At 37.7% G+C, this 22,751-nt stretch overlaps 1 protein-coding gene and 1 non-coding gene across 2 annotated transcripts; both read left to right on the forward strand.

Moving 5' to 3' along the window:
- The first annotated feature begins 1,387 nt into the window (after nt 1–1,387).
- LOC103707182 (uncharacterized) lies at nt 1,388–21,093 on the forward strand. Its single transcript, XM_088715339.1, has 15 exons — nt 1,388–1,655; nt 2,156–2,427; nt 2,705–2,784; nt 2,883–2,983; nt 3,132–3,254; nt 4,521–4,590; nt 4,748–4,834; nt 4,943–5,008; nt 5,152–5,244; nt 5,339–5,395; nt 5,499–5,627; nt 5,713–5,803; nt 5,938–6,026; nt 8,339–8,532; nt 20,777–21,093. Exons 2-15 carry the CDS (start codon nt 2,196–2,198, stop codon nt 20,880–20,882), a joined length of 1,518 nt encoding a protein of 505 aa, XP_088571465.1. The 5' UTR covers nt 1,388–1,655; nt 2,156–2,195; the 3' UTR covers nt 20,883–21,093.
- On the forward strand, nt 16,985–17,090 carry LOC149768202 (small nucleolar RNA R71). The gene has a single exon (XR_016399702.1). It is a non-coding gene; the product is annotated as a small nucleolar RNA R71 (small nucleolar RNA).
- Nucleotides 21,094–22,751: the final 1,658 nt, after the last annotated feature.

Below are 22,751 nucleotides of genomic sequence, written 5' to 3' on the forward strand. Positions count from 1 at the left end.
TACATACGCACATCCAAATTTTGACACAAATATTGAATTATAATTCAAGACAAAGAGAGTTGCAATAAATTATTTGATCGATTAAATTAACATATATGAATCTTAGGATTTTTTGAATGAAAATTATTTAATTATTAGTTTTTATTTTATAATAGAAGGGGAAATTAGTCATGCAAATTCATAGAGAACTTCCTGTTCAATGAATTTGGAACAGATTTTTCCAGTGAGCAAGAATTTCTTAATCATCATCCTGGCCATACGGAGAACAGGATCTGGAACCCACTCTAAAATATAGAAAGTGAGAAGCTTGGTCACTGGAATAAATGATTGAATAGTTTAACAGACAAAGGATGGCATGAGTCACAAGTCACAAACAATTTTTTTTTGAAAGAGCAACCCACAAGCATATCGGCCACACACAAAACAAGAGGTCCAAGGTAGGGCTCAAATCACCTACTTGATATTCCCATCAACTCCAATCGGAGGACCGTTTGGTTCGCAGAAAAATAAAAAGGCAAAATATAGTCAATAAAAAAATAATTTTTTTATTTAATTTGAGTTTTCAAAAGATTATAAAAACAAAATTTTATGAAAAAAATCATAAAAATATGAAAAAACTATTTTTTCATCATTAAAAATTAAATTTTTTAAAAAAAATATTTTTAAACCATCAAGATGTCTTTTTTAATGGATATAATAAATATTTCATAAATTTTTTCAGTAAAATAGGTGCCTGTTCAAATACAAGCCACTTTGAAATATATCTATTTTTTTATGATTAATCAAGTATACTAAAACCATTTTTTCGATATTATATTTTTAAAAAATATTTTTATAAAAAAATATTTTGATCAAAAAATAAATTTCAGGGACCCAAACAGGGCCCAAATTCATTCGCCCTCTATGCACCACCACAGATTTATCAGTATGGACGGTGATGCGTGATGGCCTAAAGAGCCCTCTTTGCCTGACCGTACTCCGAGCCAGACCCGATCCAGTCTCCGCGCAAACTATCCGACCAGAATCTCAACGAATCAAATCTCGCCACGTAATAAAACCCGGCAACCGAATTCCCACACGCAAGGAACCGGCCGCACCACTAAGGCACGTATGCGTCACGCGTCGCTCGAAAGCCGCGCCAATTGGCGCGTGCAAATCCCAAAAGTTTTGGACCCCATAAAAAAAAAAAAGAAACTCAATTCCAACCGTATGATGGTCTCTGTGCGGCATCGCGTTCACCTCGGCCTGCGTAAACGAACGGAGCCGTAGGCGGCTTCCCCACAACCTCGCGACGTCTAACTGTGGGGCCCATCCCGCGCCAGGTGTAGTGCGAGGTGGCCCCCACTCCGTTCTGCTAATAAAAGGACATCCTATTCCGGTTTTTAAAGTCGGAGACGGAGAGTTGGAAGCTAAAAAAAGGAGGAAGCCAATTAATGGCGTCCTGCGGATAAAAAGCCGGTTGCCTCCGCTGGAGTCGGAGAACTCCATTGGTGTTCTGAAATCGTCGGCTAGAATTTAGGGTTAGGATTGGGGTGTTGCTGGTGTCTAGAATCGGTGGAGGGGTTCGGAGGATCCTTCGATTCCGTTTTGGGTTAATTGGTGGAGTCTTTTTCGAGCCGCTGGAGATTGGTTGACTCGAGTTTCTCTTGATTCCGGTGGGCATATTCCTCCTTTTTGTTGCTTTTATTTTGTTCAATTTTAATGATCGAAAGCAACCTGACTTTTTTTTTTTTTGCTTTCTTTTTTGTTTTTGGAGCTGTGTCGGAGTCTGTTAATTTTCGAATATTTTGTGGGAAATTCTGAGTTTTGGAACGATGGGCGGGATCGAGGTTATGTTGGAACCGGTGATTGTAAACGGCTGTCTTTTTTCCTCCCTTGACTTGAATTTTATGTAAAAGTTCTGAATTTCTTGGATTTGTTTTTTGCGGGCAAAAAATGTTTTATGATTTAATTCCGAAATTATCTGCATCTTTTCTACAATAACTTCTTTGTTTTGATGTTTTTATTCAATGCTTGCGTCGGTCTTTGTATCCTTTTATCTGATCGCATCCTGGTCTTTGTCCAAAAAGGTGGAATTTTTTCTTTCTAGTTGGGTGTTTTAGGTGCTTGATTTGTAATTTTCTTACTTTTTTTTTCCTTTTGCTGGGTGTTTTAGGTAGGTTAGCTTCTGATTGATACATTTGCTGTTGGTGAAGATGAGAGCATTAGCGCGATCTCTTCGACAAGTTCGGGATTTATCTCAGCTTCGTGGAGGAGTGCTTTCGTTGAATGGTTTGGGAGAAAATGGGAAAGTTCCGATTTTGTGTAATCCAGCTGCTAGTTCTTTGATCAAACCTTCTTTCGATAAAGAAATCGGGAGATATTTGAACCAGTCTTTGGTCCTCTTGCGGGCTCTGTCGACCACTGTAGCAAATGAAGCAACTGGAGGTTTTCTTCTAACACCCTCTTTCTTTTTTGTAAATTTATCACGTTAAAGAGCATTTACCTTTGGGAATTCGGATGACGAGCACAACCTTTCCTGGTGCACTGTGTGTAATAATTTTAAGCAGTTTGAGTCTTTTAGCTTCATTTATGTACTTGATCCTTGGACTAGTGGGAATTGCATGCTCTGATTATTGCATCCTATTTTTGATTTTGGCTCACTAGTGGGATCCTTCTGTTTTGACATTGTCATTGTTGTTGCTGTCGGTGTTATCTGCTACAGATGTTGGAGGAGCTGGTCCTCTGCTGGAGTATGAAAGGAGAACGACATCAGGGGAGCTAGTTGATGGCGACAGTTGCCAGGTATTAAATATTAAAATTAACTGATGCTTTTTGGTGTGTTTTTGGTTATTTATGCTCCAGGTCATCCTCCATTTTGATTTCCTAAATTATGATTTCAGGTAGGCACCCTTAGAATGCTGCAAAGACTTTATGAACAGCTGATTGAGCATGAAGATAGCTGTCAGTTGGATAGATACAAAGCATCTGAGAAAAACGGGAGGTAATTTATGCATGCAAGAAAGCTTATTGGTATTTCTAGAGTACATCCCAATTTTGCAGATGTATTTATTGCCTGAACTATTGATTTTTTTCTCTTTCTATCCATCATCCAAGATTTGTAGTCATTGTTCTATATCATTGTTTTTCAGGAGCAGGTGGTTATGGTCACGTCTCATTCCCCAGTCTTCATATTCACCAGTCAAAGGCCTTTACCTTTACGGAGGAGTAGGCACTGGAAAGACGATGCTTATGGATTTGTTTTATGATCAATTGTAAGTTTAAATGGAGATGCATATTAGGTATTTCGGGGTACCCATTTTACATTCATGTCTTAGTGTTCTTAATCAACGAAGCTTTAGAGAGACCTTTTAGGAAGAAAAAAAAATACTTTGGAACATTACTAAGATCACAGTAGATAATGAATTTATTGGTGTTCTCTTTTTCTTTCTGGGCTGTGGAAGCATCGTTAAAGATTTTATCTTAGTTCAATTGCATTATAAAGTAGTTGGTGGTATTCTAGTGCATGCTTGGAATATTTATTTAGAAAAGCCGCATCCTTCAGGTCTTGCACATTTTAAATATTGTGCATAGACTTATTATTCATCATTGCATTGATTCTTGATTTGAAATCTTTTTTTTTGTATTGAATTGTAATGGCAAGTTTATATTTTAACTTGAAGACGTGATAAAATACTGAGTTCTTGTATAAGTGCTGTTTCCAAATACATGTAGGTATTCTAGTGCATGCTTGGAATATTTATTTAGAAAAGCCACATCCTTCAGGTCTTGCACATTTTAAATATTGTGCATAGACTTATTATTCATCATTGCATTGATTTCTTGATTTGAAATCTTTTTTTTTGTATTGAATTGTAATGGCAAGTTTATATTTTAACTTGAAGACATGATAAAATACTGAGTTCTTGTATAAGTGCTGTTTCCAAATACATGTATGCTATGAGGTTAAGGATAATTTGATTGCAAAGAGCATAGAAAGTCCTGAATTTCAGGAACCAAGAGAAATCACATCCATCAGACTTTTTCTTTTAATTTCATTTGTTTGGTAAACAGATCTTTCCTTTATTAGTTTTTAGGCTGAATAAGAATGAGCTCAATTTAGTGATTGTTACTTGGGGTCCTGCATTTCTTGTCATTCTTGCCATTCCTGTGCATGCTTCAACATATCCATGGGATTGTTACCCATGATTGAAAGAGAAGATGCTATAATGTTGGCAGAGAGCTTGTAAGAAACCTCCAGATTATGGTTGTGAAATATGCAGCTTCGATTTAACTTCTGAAATTTATGTTACGAAGTACATTCTGTAAGATTCCAAACATATATTCATTTAATCAAGTCCTTTAAGTATCGCTATTTTCTCTCTTGTCTTTTATGATAGGAAAGCTGGCACCAATGTATCTAAGTGCCATGTAAATTGCAAGATACCATAGCACTAATTTCTTTTTTTTTTAATCACTTTTTTTGGTTCTTTTTTGCTTCTTAGATCGTTTTGTTTAAAATGATCTTGTTCTTGGGGCAGGCCATGTAACTGGAGGAAGAAAAGAATCCATTTTCATGATTTCATGCTGAGTGTACATAGTCGCCTACAGGTATCTTCAGCTTTAAGATACCCTTTAGTGATCATTGATTAAGGCTGTGAATGTGCATTTTTTCCTCCAGATATTATTTAGTTGAATATTTTTCACTTCTTATTAGTTTTCCCTAATGTACTTCTACATTCCTGGCCTGTAATAATGTATTTTGCAGATGCATAAAGGGGTAGCAGATCCACTTGAAGTTGTTGCAGGAGAGATATCAGATGAGTCAATTCTATTATGTCTTGATGAATTCATGGTACGTAAGAAATACAGGGGTAGGTCCTTATTTCTGTGTACATTGTATGATTTTGGGTCTTTGTAATGTAGCTTTCTTCCTCTAATGATTGTGAACATGTAATTATAGGTGACTGATGTTGCTGATGCTTTGATACTGAATCGTCTTTTTCGACATTTGTTCGCCAAAGGCGTTGTATGTAGCTGGCCTTTTTATTTTCAAAATTGGCAGTTTTCTATCTCTTCACAGTATATTTTTCAATTTAATGCTTAAAATTTATGTTGACCTTGTCTTCTTGCTCTTTTCTATTTTCTGTGTGGGGCACGTTGTATTTTTAGGTTCTTGTTTCTACTTCAAATCGTGCTCCAGATCAGCTTTATGAAGGTGGTTTACAGAGGGATCTATTTTTGCCCTTCATTGAAACCTTGAAGGTGCAATATTTGGATCTAATTTATCTTTTTTTATTATTTTGTCTGCCATTGATTTGAAAGGTCTGCTGATGAATCTGGGTAACTGCTAATGCAGGAAAGGTGTGTAGTGCATGAAATTGGCTCTTCAACAGATTATAGAAAATTGGGTTCGGTAAATTTACATCTTTTCCCTCTTATATCTGTAGCGTGCTTGCAGTTCATTTCAATGCTTACATTTATGCCTTTGCCTAACAAATTTTCTTATCTCAATGCAGGCTGGGGAGGGCTTTTATTTTGTTGGAAAGGTGTACTCTGAACTTCTTAAACAGAAGTTCTATGAGTTAATTGGGCAGGAAATACCTGGCCCACAAGTTGTGGAAGTTGTTATGGGAAGACAATTGCAGGTCTTTTCCTTTAAGTTCATAATTATTTAGGTCTTCCTATTGCATATGCAGGACAAAGGCAAAAAATTCGAGCTTTTCTTTTCAGGTCCCACTGGGAGCTAATGGATGTGCATATTTTCCTTTTGAAGATCTTTGTGACAGACCTTTGGGGGCAGCTGATTATTTTGGATTGTTTAGTGAGTTGTCTCAATCCATTTTGCACATAAATTAAAAGAAATCATATTTCTTTAGAATCCATATTTGGTGTTCTGTTTCTTTAAGTTAACATGAGAAGCCATTTGTTCTAATGAATAGCATCATCACTATGCAGAAAAATTTCATACACTGGCATTGGAAGGAGTGCCAAAGTTCGCGCTCCATAACCGGACTGCAGCTTATCGGTTTGTCACCTTAGTTGATGTGCGTCTTGATATTCCTTTGAATTTTGATGATTGTGCATTATAAAGCTAGTATTTTACATGTTGAATCTATACGATCTTCTAAAGTCTCTCTCTCTCCATCGTTATCTCAATTATCAACAATTTTTTTTGTATGTACAAGTAGATGAACTATCCCTAGGAGTTAAGGCTTGATGGTTTGACTTATCCATTGAATTTGTGGTATTTAAATCCCCCAATGGATCAATTGCTGCCCTGTTGAACTCATAATATTTTAATCTCTAGAACTGCTCTATTGTTCTGCCTGATGGATGAATTCTTGCATTGTGCTTATGACACCCTATGTGCAACATTGTCTGTTATATATTTCTGAAATAGTTCATTGGTTTTAGTTTCATGCTCATTAAATAAATTCCCTGCTAGTTAAAATAGTTTCAATGTCTTATAATGATTTTAAAGCCATAATCGACTAATATATGCGTCAAATTCTTTTTGATGAAAGTCTAAATAAAAACAAAAATACTAGGATTTTTCCCCTAAAATAATCCTTTCAAGATATCTTTGTATCTTTTCTGGCAAGAAATGTTTAAGTAATTTTTTGGGATTGGAGACTTTCTGAGATGATTGGTTTCTTATTTGATTCAATCATTTCTCTTCCCTCAAAAACATTGGATGCTTATAATCTTCTTTTTCAGTAAACATTCATTGTTAGGCATGACAGGATTACTTATGTTTGATTGATTTCTATAATGTGAAATAATTTCTTAAGCCAGTTATCATGGTTACTCAAGTATATATTATTCTAATCAAATAAAATCTGAAGGTAATTTTCTTCAGAAGGAGTGGGTAAATACTGTTATTTGATTCCACTTATGATTTTTCATCAAATTTCTTTTGCTGATTTTTTTTTTAGTGGGTAAATGCTTGGACTTGAATCCTTGGTCGAGTGCATGAAGAGAGATGCCTTTGCATGTTGCTATTTGTTTTTCTCTTTTCCTTGTACATATTCAATTATTTGCATTTCTTTTGGGAAATGTGAAATTTTGAGTTGAAGGCATAAAATCCACATCATATTAGTATGAAAGCTAGAATTAGGATGCTTTGTTATAACGAAACATAGGAGAGTCTGTCATCTTTGTTTGTGGTGAAGACTAACAGCATCTTGGATGCAGAGGTTTTATGGGTAGGGAAACCTCAGGCACCAAACAATGAATGTGAAGGATTTATTGGTTCAAAAAGTGTATCTTGTGCTTCACACAATGCTAAAAGGTCATCTACTAAATATTAGGCATGTTGCATGCTGACGCAAGTATATAGTGATATTTACAATATGGAAGTTGAGCATGTTTGGAAGATGTGATGAAGCTCATAAGTTTGTTTGGAAATCATCTAGGCATGTACTCTAAGGTGGAAGAAGCATTTTTGCCTAGATGGAGATTATTAGGGAGGATAATTAATTTTGGTGTCTTAAAATCTTCATATGTGATAAAAATCGAAGTTGTGTGGGTTAGAAGGACACAAGAAGATACGTTCATGTCCTAATACTTAACCTACTAGATCGGAATTATGATTTCCATCGCTTTGTCTTGAGCTTCATCCTCCCCTCAATGATGCCTTTCTACATCAGGCTCTTCATTTTTAGCTCCATCATTTCCTTGATCCTGTATTCGGGCAGAGTCTGTTGTCAAATCCATCTTTTGCCCACGTTTCAACCACTAGATCCTTCAACCAGACAACTGAGAAACCGTGGCGCACTTCACTGTACTTAAACCTGGACTTCCATGCATGGATGTTGCCAAACTTCTGGACTAAGCCCTGGCTAGTATTGCTTTTTGCATTTGCTAGTATATATGCTATTTTGTTATGAAGTTAAGAAGCTGATTGTTCATCTGTTAAATGGATTTGTTAGTACTTCTTGTTGGGTTTTAACTGGTAGCTTAAATGCCAAAACTACTTGCAACCATGAGGATGTGGGATTAATATTTGACATACTACAAACTGGAAATTTAACCTGCATATTCTGCATTTTGGATTGATATTTTATTTGGTTTATGTGGATGTCATGTAGACCAGGCAGTGTTGACTGTATTGTACTATTTCACCCATTTCATAATATTCTTAAAATATTCACCAATATGATGGCGTCAGTTGCTGTTGAAAATCCTTACTGTTCTTGTCTTGTGCAATTAGATTGAAACCAAGTTTAATAAAAGTGTGATATTCATCTAGACAGTAATGCTTGTTTTCAGCTGTTCATCATTAATACAGGCCTTTTGCATGCAATATTTTGCTGGGGAAACTACTTTAATATGATATTCTTGTGCTTTTTTACAGGTGATGTATGAGAACAGGGCTAGATTGTTATGTACAGCCGAGGCATCTCCAGTTGAATTATTTGAAAAAATTGCGACTGTGGCTGATGCCCAAAAGATATCTCCAAGAACTTCTTCTAGGTCGCAGAAAAGGGATGATATTGATCTTTGTGTGGACAATGAACTTGGATTTGCTAAGGACCGCACAATTAGTAGGTATGGCTCAACCATCTTATATATCTGACTATGTGATCGGTTATTTCAATTTTGAAAATAAACCACGCAATAGCACGTATCCTGTAGGATAGTGATTACGGGTGTCGGTCCACAGGGATTGGAGACAAGTTATTTTTCTTTTAAAAATAAATCAAAAAGAAGGATTTGCTAACTTGATTCAACTAAATTAATCTATGAGTACGAATTGAAATTTAATCAAAGTAAATAGATCTAGGGTTTGGAATCCACCACATAGCATTGCATCAAGGATTGTGTTCTTAATTTTTATCTTTTGGAAGGCATGCAATTTTGGCTATAAGCCTTTTAAAATAAAAACATAAAGAGTGTTAGGAAGATCCATCTTCGGTATAGCATGAAGTGTCTACCTAAGTATGCTAATCTAGGATGCAGCACACTTCATCTTCCTAGGCATGGATCATCTTAGACTACTTTAGCAAACATGATTAGTAACTAGCATGCTCAAAGTTTAAATATCATAAAGGAATATTTCATTGAAAATAAGAATTTAAACAAGCTCCAAAATAATAATAAAAATAAGAACTACAATGCCCTGATACATTGCTAGGGCTTCATCCAGCCCTAGACTAGATGTTTAGCCGAGCATGGCTTCCGGACGACCTCCCATCCTCAAATGAAGTTGATCACCTCCCATAATTCCCAAAATATCCAAGACTCTTCTCTTTCCTCCCCTCTCTCTTCTTTTTTTTATTTCTTTCTCTCGGCTTTCTTCTTCTTCTTCACCGAAACAGAGCCCCCCTGTTTCTTTCTTCTCCACCGAGCCTCCTCCCTCTGTTTCTTCCCTCTCTCCCTTTTATAGATCAATCGTTGAAGCATCGAGAGGGAGAGGATGCGTGATTGCTGGGGATCCGATTGCTTGGGGGCTGGGATTTGGAAACGGAAGGAGGGCGTCAATCCGTGGGATCACCAGCTGCATTTGAAACGGGCGGAAGAAATGGGAGCTTGATCGACGGGAGGAAATCACGGAAGAGGTGCTGGGTCCTTGGGTCACAGTGCTTGCAGACGCGGAGGCTTGAAGCGTGGGATGCATCACCGGCGGAAGAAATGGTGCTGGAGGACCACTGCAGACGGACGCTGGGAACTTGGACTGGTGCTTAAACTTGGAAGCAGGATCGCTGGGATCACGGGGACGTTGAAAGGAGCTGGAGATCCGGAAGAGTGGAGAACATGGATCCGTGGTTGCAGAGGCAGGAAGGCAGATGGCTGCGTTGCCTTGATCACGGATGGGTGACTTCCGGCTGCTGGGAGGATCGCTCCGAATGGTGGGTGGCCGCGGGATCAACGGGGAGATGCCTCGACGCGGCTTGATGGCGGAGCTGGGTCTCGGCTGCGGGCTGCGTCACAGGCGGAGGACGAGGCGGAATCGATGGGAAGAAGGGGAACGGCCCGGATGCACTGCGGGGGGAGAAGATGAACAGTGGCTTCTTGTTTACATTATTATTTTTTTTTTGTAACACTGTTCATATGAACAGTGTTTTCACGGGACACTGTTCATATGAACAGTGAATTCCCCGAAATTATTTTTATTTATTTTATTATATTTATTATTTTCTTTTTTTTTTGTTTTTTAAATTTATAAATTTTATATGAAGGCAGGTAAAGAATTGGTTGGGAGTTACTTTGGGTTTGAAGTGGGTCATGATTGTTGATTTGGCTTGAACTCGTTCTCGAGCCCAATGTCATTTAATTCTTACTAAACTGCTTCAGATTGGACTCAACCAGATCAGACCGTGACTTAATAAAAGAGTTAATCAAATATTTTCCTATACAATTATAACTTTCAATCAAATCAGGACCAAAGCCCATTTAGTTATAACCTTAGTCGGGTCAACACAATCTCCTTATATATTTTTTTGTAATTTTCATGAAGGATTGCAACCAAGGGAGAGACAAGTTCAGAATCTAGTTTAAGAGAATAATTACCATATTTTAAACTTACTTCAATGTTTGTTCAATTTCATGGTAAAATATGTATTTATCAGTTTAAAAATATTGATAAGTGCTATGGAAAGGTAACTAAATTATAAATTATTAAGCACTTATCACACCCCCAAACCTATGTTTTGCTAGTCCTCGAGCAAAATAAAACTAGAAAAGAAGAATTCTAACTCACTTTCGCAGGCATCGTGGTTACATTTACCATATGTAACAAGGCTTTAAACCCCTAGGTTACCCTAGTGGACGAGTTGTAGTCTCGTGAGGATTTTCAGTGAAGATACCCACAAACTTCAGTAAATCATTTATTATTATTGTTATTCTTAATTTTTTTTTTTTTTTTTTTTTTTTTAGATCGATTGATCTATGAAGTGAAAATCGAATTCCAAATGCATACTAGTAAAGAATTTCTAAAACTCTTTCTCTTTTTTTTATTAAAATCTAATTTAAGATACATAAATGATGAAAATTTCAAAGCACACACGGTTTTATTTACTAAATCAGCCCAAATCCTAGGTCAAGATGCAATTCAAGTTGAAGTCATTAAGTTTCCGTTAGGGAGTTGTAAGACTTATTTATACTGGAGTGCTCAGTGAAATCTGGACCGTACCCAAGCTAAGAGCTCAGATCTCCAAAATATTGCTAATACCAGTAGTTTCCAAGGATTGGTCGAAGGAACCTACTCACTGATTCAAAATCATCTTATCTGCAGGATTTCGAGAGTTGTGGATGTTTACTTTAGTACCTCACGGGCTTTATCTGTAATATTCCAGTTTACTCGAATTTTTACAACGACGGCTTTCACACTATTGTCTTTTCGGTCAATACAGCTTTTTTTTCCCTTTTTTTTCTTTTTTTTTTTTTTTTAAGAAAGATATATAAATTGTGCACTTTTACTCTTGTGGTGATTTCTCCGTGTAACGAGCAATCAGTCGACGACTCTCACACCAGTTGGCATAAGGTGTCGGGCATCAAGACTCCCCTACGGACTTATGCTCGGAGTCCTCATCATAAGCCCACTTGACCTTTGACAATAGGTAGCCCTTTTCGATGTTCCTGACTAAATCCATTTTTATTGAATTTTTTTTTTTTTTATTTTTTTTATTGGATTAGATAAGTATGATTCATCAGGGTCCAAGGTTGCTACTATACTATCAACATAATGTCGAGCCTAGACCTTAGAAGGGTCGGCCAGTGTGTAGTGAAATTCCAAAGTATTAATTAGCTTACAACTCCCTAAGAGAGACTTAATAAAAAGAACTTAAATTTGTATTACTTCCCACTAGTCATTGGGCTTTTAGATTTTATATACCTTGTGTGTTTATCATTCTCGCATAAATGTATATAAATTAGGTTTTTTTTTTCAACAAAACTTTTTTTTTAATAATTTTTTATTATTATTTTATAAACACATTTTTTTAAAAAAAAATTATTTTAAAAATTTTTTTAAAGATGATTTTTTTTTTATTATATATTTTTTTTTAAAACTTTTTTTTTTGATGAAAATCAAGATGAATACCCCCAAACCTAAACCTAACATTGTCCTCAATGTTAAGAAATAATCTAAGAGAATTGGGTTGCCTCCCAACAAGCGCTAAGTTTATTGTCTTCAGCCAGACACAGTGGGTCCTTAATTATTTTGATAAACAGGGTTCGTTAAATTAAGGGATTCGATCAATTGCCCGTCGGCAACACAGTCTACATAAGGTTTTAACCTTTGACCATTGACTTTTAAAACATGTCCACCATTGAGGTGTTGGATCTCTACTGCACCATAAGGAGAAACCTTTTTCACTACGAATGGTCCATCCCACCTAGAGCGAAGTTTACCCGGGAAGAGTCGCAACTTGGAATTGAACAGCCAAACCTTTTGACCAGGTTCGAAGGACTTACGGTTAATATTTTTATCATGAAAAGCCTTAGTCCTTGCTTTATAAATTTTAGCATTTTCATAAGCCTCATTACGCAATTCTTCAAGTTCACTTAGTTGGAGTTTTCGGTGAGGACCAGCTACTGCCATGTCTAAGTTAAATTTTTTTATAGCCCAGAAAGCTCTATGTTCAAGTTCTACCGGTAAGTGACAAGCTTTACCAAAAACTAATCGGTAGGGGGACATGCCAATAGGAGTTTTGTAGGCGGTACGGTAAGCCCAGAGTGCATCATTTATCCTTTGAGACCAATCTTTCCTATCGGGACGTACCGTTTTCTCTAAGATGTGTTTTAACTCTCTATTGGACACCTCGACTTGTCCACTCGTTTGGGGATGGTATGGGGTAGCAACTTTGTGGGTGATGTTATATTTGCGAACCAAAGCCTCGAAAGATCGGTTGCAAAAATGAGATCCCCCATCACTGATAATGGCCCGGGGTGTACCAAAACGACAAAAGATGTTTTCATGTAAAAATTTAATCACAACCTTGTGGTCATTAGTTTTAGTGGCGACAGCTTCTACCCATTTTGAAACATAATCAACCCCTACCAGAATATATTCGAAACCAAAGGATGGTGGGAAAGGGCCCATGAAGTCAATACCCCAGACATCAAAGATTTCTACAATTAAAATAGGATTGAGAGGCATCATATCTCTACGAGAGATGGTACCCATCCGTTGGCACCGTTCACAAGTTTGGCAAAAGTTATGGGCATCTTTGAAAAGTGTGGGCCAATAAAATCCACTTTGTAAAACTTTTGCTGCAGTTTTTCTACCCCCAAAATGTCCCCCACAAGCTTGTGAATGGCAGAATGAAAGAATACTTTGAAATTCACATTCAGGGACACATCGACGGATGACTTGATCGGGACAATACTTGAATAAATCAGGATCATCCCAATAATAGAACTTTACTTGTGAAAAGAATCGGTTCTTATCTTGAGTTGACCAATCATCAGGAATTCGTCCTATGGCAAGGTAATTCACTATGTTTGCAAACCATGGCGTTTTTATTCTTTGTACCTCAAATAATTGTTCATCTGGGAAAGAATCGTGCAAGGGTGAGGTATTTTTACAAGAGGGCTCAAGAAGAATCCTAGATAAGTGGTCCGCTACGACATTTGCAGTTCCTTTCTTATCACGAATTTCTAGGTCAAATTCTTGTAGTAAAAGAATCCATCGAATCAGACGGGGTTTGGTATCCTTCTTTGCAAGAAGGTGTCGAAGGGCAGCATGATCAGTGAATACGGTAACCTTGGATCCTAATAAGTAAGATCGAAACTTGTCTAGTGCGAATACTACCGCTAGCAATTCTTTCTCAGTGGTGGTGTAGTTTAATTGTGCATCTGAGAGTGCTTTACTAGCATAGTAAATGACATGAGGTACTTTATCTAGCCGTTGCCCTAAGACTGCCCCAATAGCATAGTCGGATGCATCACACATTAGTTCAAATGGAAGGGTCCAATTAGGGGGCCGTATGATAGGTGCAGTGGTCAATTTCGAGCGAAGATTTTCAAATGCCTCCTCGCATGTTTTATCAAAGACAAAGGGAGTGTCCTTGGCAAGAAGATTGCACAAGGGTTTGGAAATCTTACTGAAATCCTGAATAAAGCGACGGTAGAAACCAGCATGGCCAAGGAATGATCGGATTTGTTTCACAGTTTTTGGTGGAGGAAGATTGGAAATAAGATCGACTTTGGCTTTATCTACTTCAATGCCCCTCTTGGACACGACGTGTCCTAAAACTATGCCTTCTTGAACCATAAAATGGCTCTTTTCCCAACTTAGTACTAGGTTGGTCTCCTTACATCTTTTCAAAACTAAGGTCAAATTGTTCAGACAATCATCAAAAGATATGCCAAAAACTGAGAAATCATCAATGAATACTTCTAGAAAGTTTTCCACCATATCTGAAAAGATGGCCATCATGCATCGTTGAAAAGTTGCGGGTGCATTACATAGTCCAAAAGGCATCCTCCTATATGCAAATGTCCCAAATGGGCAGGTAAAGGTGGTCTTCTCTTGATCGTCCGGGTAGACAGGTACTTGGTTGTATCCAGAATAACCATCTAAGAAGCAGTAGAAACCTTGACCAGCCAACCGTTCCAAAATTTGATCTATGAAAGGTAGAGGGAAATGGTCCTTCCTAGTCATTGAATTAAGTTTTCTATAGTCAATGCACACGCGCCAACCCGTGGTTGTGCGTGTTTGTATTAATTCTCCTTCCGTATTCTCAATCACAGTAATACCTGATTTCTTGGGTACCACTTGTGTCGGACTCACCCACTTACTATCAGAAATTGGATAAATGATTCCGGCATCTAATAACTTCACCACTTCTTTCTTGACTACCTCCTTCATGTTAGGATTGAGTCTTCTTTGCATTTCTCGGGTAGGTTTTGCATCATCTTCGAGATGAATTCGATGCATGCAAACAGAGGGGTCAACCCCTTTCAAATCGGCCACAGACCATCCTATGGCATGTTTATTTTCTTCTAGCACCCTCAAAAGTTTACCCTCCTGTTCAGTAGATAAGTTGGCTGCGATAATTACAGGGAGGCTATCTTCTGGTCCTAGAAAGGCATACTTAAGATTTGTTGGAAGTGGCTTTAACTCAAGTTTAGGTGGTGAATCAATGGAAGGACAAAGTGGCGCGCTGGCAATGGGAGGAAGAGGTTCAGGTCGGCTCTTCCAAGGAAGGGAACTCACTGGAGATTGATTGTCAAGTAAGATGTTAACTTCTTCTATGGCCTTGTCTATATCAAAGTTGTCAATGTCAAAATGGGCCAGACATGCCTCTAAGGGGTCATCTGCTAAGATATAGGGAAGGGCTTCCTCTACAAGATCATCCATTTCGTCAATTAGGCAACACTCGTCTTCCCTCACATGTTGGTCAGCGGCATGAAAAACATTCAATTTAATTTTCATGTTCCCAAATGATATATCCATTGCCCCGGTTCTACAGTTGATACATGCATTGGCTGTTGCTAAAAAGGGACGACCAAGAATCACAGGGATTTGTTTTTTTAGGTTGGGCACATGTTCCATGTCAAGGACGATAAAATCTACTGGAAAATAGAACTTGTCTACCTTGACAAGAACATCTTCAATCATCCCCCGTGGTATCTTCACAGATCGATCAGCCAATTGTAAGGACACCGAGGTAGGTTTTAATTCACCTAACCCAAATTTCTCATAGACTGAATAGGGTAGAAGATTCACACTTGCCCCTAGATCTAAGAGCGCTCGGTCAATGGAGTTATCTCCTATGACACAGGAAATAGTGGGAGCGCCAGGATCTTTGAATTTTGGAGGGGTGTTGTATTGGAGAATGGAACTTACCTGTTCAGTAAGTAAGACCTTTTTAGGCACATGTGTCCTAGATTTTCGCTTTTGGGTGCAAAGGTCTTTGAGAAATTTGGCATAGGAGGGAACTTGTTTGATGGCATCAAGAAGTGGAAGGTTGATTTTAACTTGTTTGAACACCTCCATCATCTCTTCTAGTGAAGTTCCCTTCTTGCCAAAGGGAGTGGGTGCATTAAGTGCTTCAGGAAATGGAGCCTTTGGAGTATGGGTTGTGACAGATGGTGGACTAGCTGAAGAAGGTTTTGGGTTTTCACGTGAAACATTCCTCTCCTCTTCTTCATCTTCCTTATTGTTACCCTCCCCAACCTTATTATCTATTATACGTCCACTCCTTAGGGTAGTCAAAGCATTGGCTTGCTCATGATTTAGTCGGGTTTCTTGAGCCACATATTGTCCCCTAGGATTACTCATTGGTTGACTTGGAAGCTTACCTTCCTCTCGTTTATTTAATGCATTGGCTAGTTGACCCATTTGGGATTCTAGCTTAGCAATTGATTGTGTGTGAGAGTGCAATAGTTGTGTATTTGCCTCCAAACCTTGAAGGGCAGTCAACACCTTCTCCTCAAAGGCTGTATTTCTTTGGGTTGGAGGAGGAGGATGCTGAAATTGAGTTGAGGGACGGTAGAGATGAAAATTCTGAGGGTTTTGAAAATTTTGGGGGAAGGGTTGGGAGGTATTAGAAGCTTGCTGCCTCCAAGAAAAATTTGGATGATTCCGCCATCCCGGATTATATGTATTGGAAAATGGATCATTACCCGGTCTGGGCTGTGTTTGGGCAGCATTGATGTGTTCTTGCACGAGTTCGGGATATTGGGGTGCTGAGGGGCACTCATGAATAGGATGCGATGGGCTAGAACAGATAGCACACACTTGTGCTTGGGAAGAACTAACGACCTGTCCTCCTATCATTAGTTGGTCAATCTTATGGGACAATGCATCTACCTTGCTAGACAGGTCCATAGAATGACTTATTTCACAAATGGCCCCTTTTCTTTGAAAATTCGGGGATGCTTGACGAGAACATGAAGCATGGTGGAGGGAGTTTTCATTAAGATTTTCAAATAGTTGCCATGCTTCATGCTCATTTCGAAGCATGAAAGTCCCCCGCATGCAGCATCGATCATCTGACGGTTTCGTTCCGTCAAACCGTCATAGAAACATTGCACTAGCTGCCACTTAGGTATTTGATGATGAGGGCATTTACGGATTAGGTCCCTAAATCTCTCCCAAGTTTCATAAAATTCTTCTCCCTCGGTTTGGGAGAAGCTTGTAATGGCACGTCTAAACTGGTTCGTTCTTCCTATGGGAAAGTATTTTTTAAGGAATTCTTGTTGCATTTGATCCCAAGAACGAATTGAGTTAGCTTCTAAAGAATTCAGCCATTGTTTGGCTCTATCTTTAAGGGAGAAGGGGAATAATCTAAGTTTTAAAGCATCATCAGTGAAATTTTGAATCTTGACAGTGGTGCAAATCTCAAGGAATTCATCTAGGTGTTTATATGGGTCTTCATTGGTGAGCCCATAAAAAGATGGGAGCATTTGGATCACACTAGACTTTATTTCATATTGTACAGCTGCTACCTCAGGTAATCGAATGCAAGATGGGGAAGTATAAATAGTGGGAGTAAAGTATTCCCTCAAGAGTTTGGGTTGTTCTTCAGCCATCTTAAGAGGTGGGGATGATCCTAATGTTTTGATCTTAGCTCGAATGTTCCTAAGGGTTCGTTCTATTTCAGGGTCAAAAGGTAATAGATTTTGTACTCTAGAACGACTACCGTGCATACACTAGTACTTGATCAATCAAGCATGCAATAAAAGAGAAAAGCATATCAATCCTAGTCTTTGTCCTAAAATCACTAGACAGCTCCTAACTGGTTTGAAGAGGTCACCTAAGCCTCCAATCCGGTCTAATGAACCGAGTTGACCAGGTAAGCTCCCAGGTAAGTGGAGGGGTCACGATGCGTTCGCAAAGGTCCCACTTAAAACCCACTTGCCTCGAACAGATGAACTGTCTCCCTTATAGGGACAAAGCTTGCCTAGACATCAACTAAGCCACAGAGCGAAATTGGTGCAACTTTCGGTGATCTTCGTCCTATTGAGCTCGAATGTCCCTAGGAGCCAACGTCTAATTGATTTTAATTAAAGATGACACTATGTGAGATTGAGTTCACCTAAGTTGGGCAAGAGTCCGGTGATGAAATCCAGCTCTTATCTTGTTGGGGTGATTGCCCTTACTATGTGCAAATTGATTTGTGTATGTGTATCAAGCATGCATTCACAATTTTGCTATAATTAAAATCAAACAATCACCACAAAATTTCAAACCAATAATTAATTTAAATAAGAAAAGTTTAGAGGTTACCAAAGGGAATTTCCCCAGCAATTTAATTTTTTTTTTTTTTTGCAAACCTCTACAACATTTCTTTTCCGGCAGTTCTCCTTTTGATCATCCCAGATTTTTTCCTCGATTCCTGATCAAATAATATAAATAAAAATTAGTAAGGGAGAAAAAGAAGATAAGAAAAGTAACAATAATAGAATTTTTTTTTTAAAAGAATTTTTTTTTTAATTTTTAAATAATTTTTTTTAATAAGAAAAATAACTATGCTAGCAATCCCCGGCAACGGCGCCAAAAATTGATCGGTTATTTCAATTTTGAAAATAAACCACGCAATAGCACGTATCCTGTAGGATAGTGATTACGGGTGTCGGTCCACAGGGATTGGAGACAAGTTATTTTTCTTTTAAAAATAAATCAAAAAGAAGGATTTGCTAACTTGATTCAACTAAATTAATCTATGAGTACGAATTGAAATTTAATCAAAGTAAATAGATCTAGGGTTTGGAATCCACCACATAGCATTGCATCAAGGATTGTGTTCTTAATTTTTATCTTTTGGAAGGCATGCAATTTTGGCTATAAGCCTTTTAAAATAAAAACATAAAGAGTGTTAGGAAGATCCATCTTCGGTATAGCATGAAGTGTCTACCTAAGTATGCTAATCTAGGATGCAGCACACTTCATCTTCCTAGGCATGGATCATCTTAGACTACTTTAGCAAACATGATTAGTAACTAGCATGCTCAAAGTTTAAATATCATAAAGGAATATTTCATTGAAAATAAGAATTTAAACAAGCTCCAAAATAATAATAAAAATAAGAACTACAATGCCCTGATACATTGCTAGGGCTTCATCCAGCCCTAGACTAGATGTTTAGCCGAGCATGGCTTCCGGACGACCTCCCATCCTCAAATGAAGTTGATCACCTCCCATAATTCCCAAAATATCCAAGACTCTTCTCTTTCCTCCCCTCTCTCTTCTTTTTTTTATTTCTTTCTCTCGGCTTTCTTCTTCTTCTTCACCGAAACAGAGCCCCCCTGTTTCTTTCTTCTCCACCGAGCCTCCTCCCTCTGTTTCTTCCCTCTCTCCCTTTTATAGATCAATCGTTGAAGCATCGAGAGGGAGAGGATGCGTGATTGCTGGGGATCCGATTGCTTGGGGGCTGGGATTTGGAAACGGAAGGAGGGCGTCAATCCGTGGGATCACCAGCTGCATTTGAAACGGGCGGAAGAAATGGGAGCTTGATCGACGGGAGGAAATCACGGAAGAGGTGCTGGGTCCTTGGGTCACAGTGCTTGCAGACGCGGAGGCTTGAAGCGTGGGATGCATCACCGGCGGAAGAAATGGTGCTGGAGGACCACTGCAGACGGACGCTGGGAACTTGGACTGGTGCTTAAACTTGGAAGCAGGATCGCTGGGATCACGGGGACGTTGAAAGGAGCTGGAGATCCGGAAGAGTGGAGAACATGGATCCGTGGTTGCAGAGGCAGGAAGGAAGATGGCTGCATTGCCTTGATCACGGATGGGTGACTTCCGGCTGCTGGGAGGATCGCTCCGAATGGTGGGTGGCCGCGGGATCAACGGGGAGATGCCTCGACGCGGCTTGATGGCGGAGCTGGGTCTCGGCTGCGGGCTGCGTCACAGGCGGAGGACGAGGCGGAATCGATGGGAAGAAGGGGAACGGCCCGGATGCACTGCGGGGGGAGAAGATGAACAGTGGCTTCTTGTTTACATTATTATTTTTTTTTTGTAACACTGTTCATATGAACAGTGTTTTCACGGGACACTGTTCATATGAACAGTGAATTCCCCGAAATTATTTTTATTTATTTTATTATATTTATTATTTTCTTTTTTTTTTGTTTTTTAAATTTATAAATTTTATATGAAGGCAGGTAAAGAATTGGTTGGGAGTTACTTTGGGTTTGAAGTGGGTCATGATTGTTGATTTGGCTTGAACTCGTTCTCGAGCCCAATGTCATTTAATTCTTACTAAACTGCTTCAGATTGGACTCAACCAGATCAGACCGTGACTTAATAAAAGAGTTAATCAAATATTTTCCTATACAATTATAACTTTCAATCAAATCAGGACCAAAGCCCATTTAGTTATAACCTTAGTCGGGTCAACACAATCTCCTTATATATTTTTTTGTAATTTTCATGAAGGATTGCAACCAAGGGAGAGACAAGTTCAGAATCTAGTTTAAGAGAATAATTACCATATTTTAAACTTACTTCAATGTTTGTTCAATTTCATGGTAAAATATGTATTTATCAGTTTAAAAATATTGATAAGTGCTATGGAAAGGTAACTAAATTATAAATTATTAAGCACTTATCACTATGCAGACCTGCTAAAGAAAAGAAAATTAATCCAAATTTTGGATACAAAGATTTGGTGATCAGCTCGAACATTCTGCATTTGACTAACAAAATTTAAAAAATCTAATAGTTATGAAGCAAGTAGCAAATGTTGAAGGGGTTGTCCATTTTTGTTCCATTCCCTTTTATATTCTCTCAGGTTTTACAATGCATTTTTGTTTTTCCATATAAGAAAAAATTGTAATGTTATTTACCCTTTTTCTTAAAATGGGCTCCAAATTATTCATTGCTACTGTTGTCTTGTAGATTAACAGAGATGAACAGCAAGGAGTATTTGGAACAGCATGAGGCCAACTTGCAGAACAAGGCCTCTCAGAATGTAGATGAGAAGGGCGAAGCCTTGCAAGCATGACAACTTGCTCTAACTTAATTATTTATAATGTTCTTATAAGACGAGGCCACCCCAGTCAGTTCAGGAGAATTTTAAATCAATAATGTACCATGGGCCTCAGGTCAGCAGAGGCCTAATCTGTACACCCCGAACAATCTATTTTTTTCAGAGTTGGGAGGGGGTTAATACCGCACATCATTTCTATGAATAAAGAAAACATTTATTGCCATAAGTATTTTTTCTATTTGGTCACGTTCAAATTGTTGGAAAAGCTTCCATTCTTCAAGCTTGGATCACCCTGTGCCTTTAACCCTTCCAAAAACCAGCCTTTTTTAAGTGAATAAATTCCTTTCAAGCCCCTCATAAACTGTTAGGTGTCAAAGTTTATTTGATATAATTTTGATCTACCATTGTTCAGTGATAGTGAAATGCTTGATTTGCTTCTTTTAGTTTTGCTACAGACGGACAATTTAGAATTTTTTGCATGACTATTTTTTTTAAATATCAAATTTTATATAAATATTCACTCAAAATTGATATTTGTATGTATACCTTCGTAAAATACTTGTTTTGCTATTCTACTCTTTTTTTATCCTTATTTTTGCATCTATACCCACACCATCTAATGCCGTTAAAAAATTAACGATTTCAAATATGACTACAATACCCTCAATGGATAGATGTGCAACAAGAAATATCTATAAAACGATCGCGATGGAGGACCAAAAAATAATTTCAAAATTTTATTTTATTTTTAATTAAAATAAATATGATTTTTATTAATGGTATTAGAAGAATCGTTATATTATGAGTATTTATGCAAAAACAGTATTTTATGAGGATACAAAAATAAATATAAATTTTAAGAGGGTAGTCATGCAAATTTAAATTTTTAGAAAGATATTCATGTAGAAAATCCAACAACTTAAAACACTTCAACCTACATTCTGAAATTCTGAGGAACTTCATGATTCAAACCCTGTGAAAGTCCCAAAAAGGTTGTAGTCCCTGCACAATTGCACCTTTTCCTAGTACTGGTGTGTTAGCATTGTTATTGTACTAGTCCAAATATAACCAGTATTTACTCCATCTTTCCTTTCTAGCTACATTATTAGACTATATTAATGCCTATATTTTTGTAAAGAGGAATACAATATACAGAGATTTCATCTTCTTTCCTGCTTCTAACAAGCAAGCATAACATTGTAAACAATTCCAAAAATTATTAGCCATTGGTTTTCAGTCCAAGCATATGCTGTATTGAGTGGCAGCTGGACTGCATTTCTGTGGCTGGAAGGGTTGGCATTCGTTGCCAAGAAATATTCTCGTTGGATGGTGGAGACAAATACATTTCATATCAAAGATGCGACGCCGTGACATGTAGGATCGTCTCAAACCTCGTCCATGAGAAAAGACTGTCATTTGGGGCTCGTTTGGTTCACGGAAAGCATTTTTCTTCCTAAAAATATGATTCCTGCAAAGTAGATTTCTAGAAAGAGGATGTCTGGAAAAGTACTTTTGGTATGTTTGGTTAATTATAGAAAAGTGACAGATTTTCAGAGTACTTATGTTTGGTTGATCATCCACTTTCCTAAAGAAGTTATGTGTAATTTCTATTATACCTTTAATAAAAATTAGGTCTTTAATGCCTTTTTAATTCTGAAGGGCGTTTTTGGGAAAAAATGAAAATAGAGTGATTTTTGGCTCATGGAAAAGTAACTTTCTCATGTTTCTTATGGGAAAGACTTTCTTATGAAATGTGGGAATCATATTCTCATGAGAATACAACTTTTTCGTTTCTCTCATTTGAAAACTTCAACCAAACAAGATATATTTCATTACTTTTTCGTTGACCATATTTTTTTCCATTCTTTTTCCGCGAACCAAACG

The sequence above is a fragment of the Phoenix dactylifera genome, chromosome 2, assembly GCF_051530095.1.
Source record: "Phoenix dactylifera cultivar Ajwa chromosome 2, Ajwa_hap1_PhDact_Kaust_v1.1, whole genome shotgun sequence".
NCBI classification, from domain to species: Eukaryota; Viridiplantae; Streptophyta; class Magnoliopsida; order Arecales; family Arecaceae; genus Phoenix; species Phoenix dactylifera.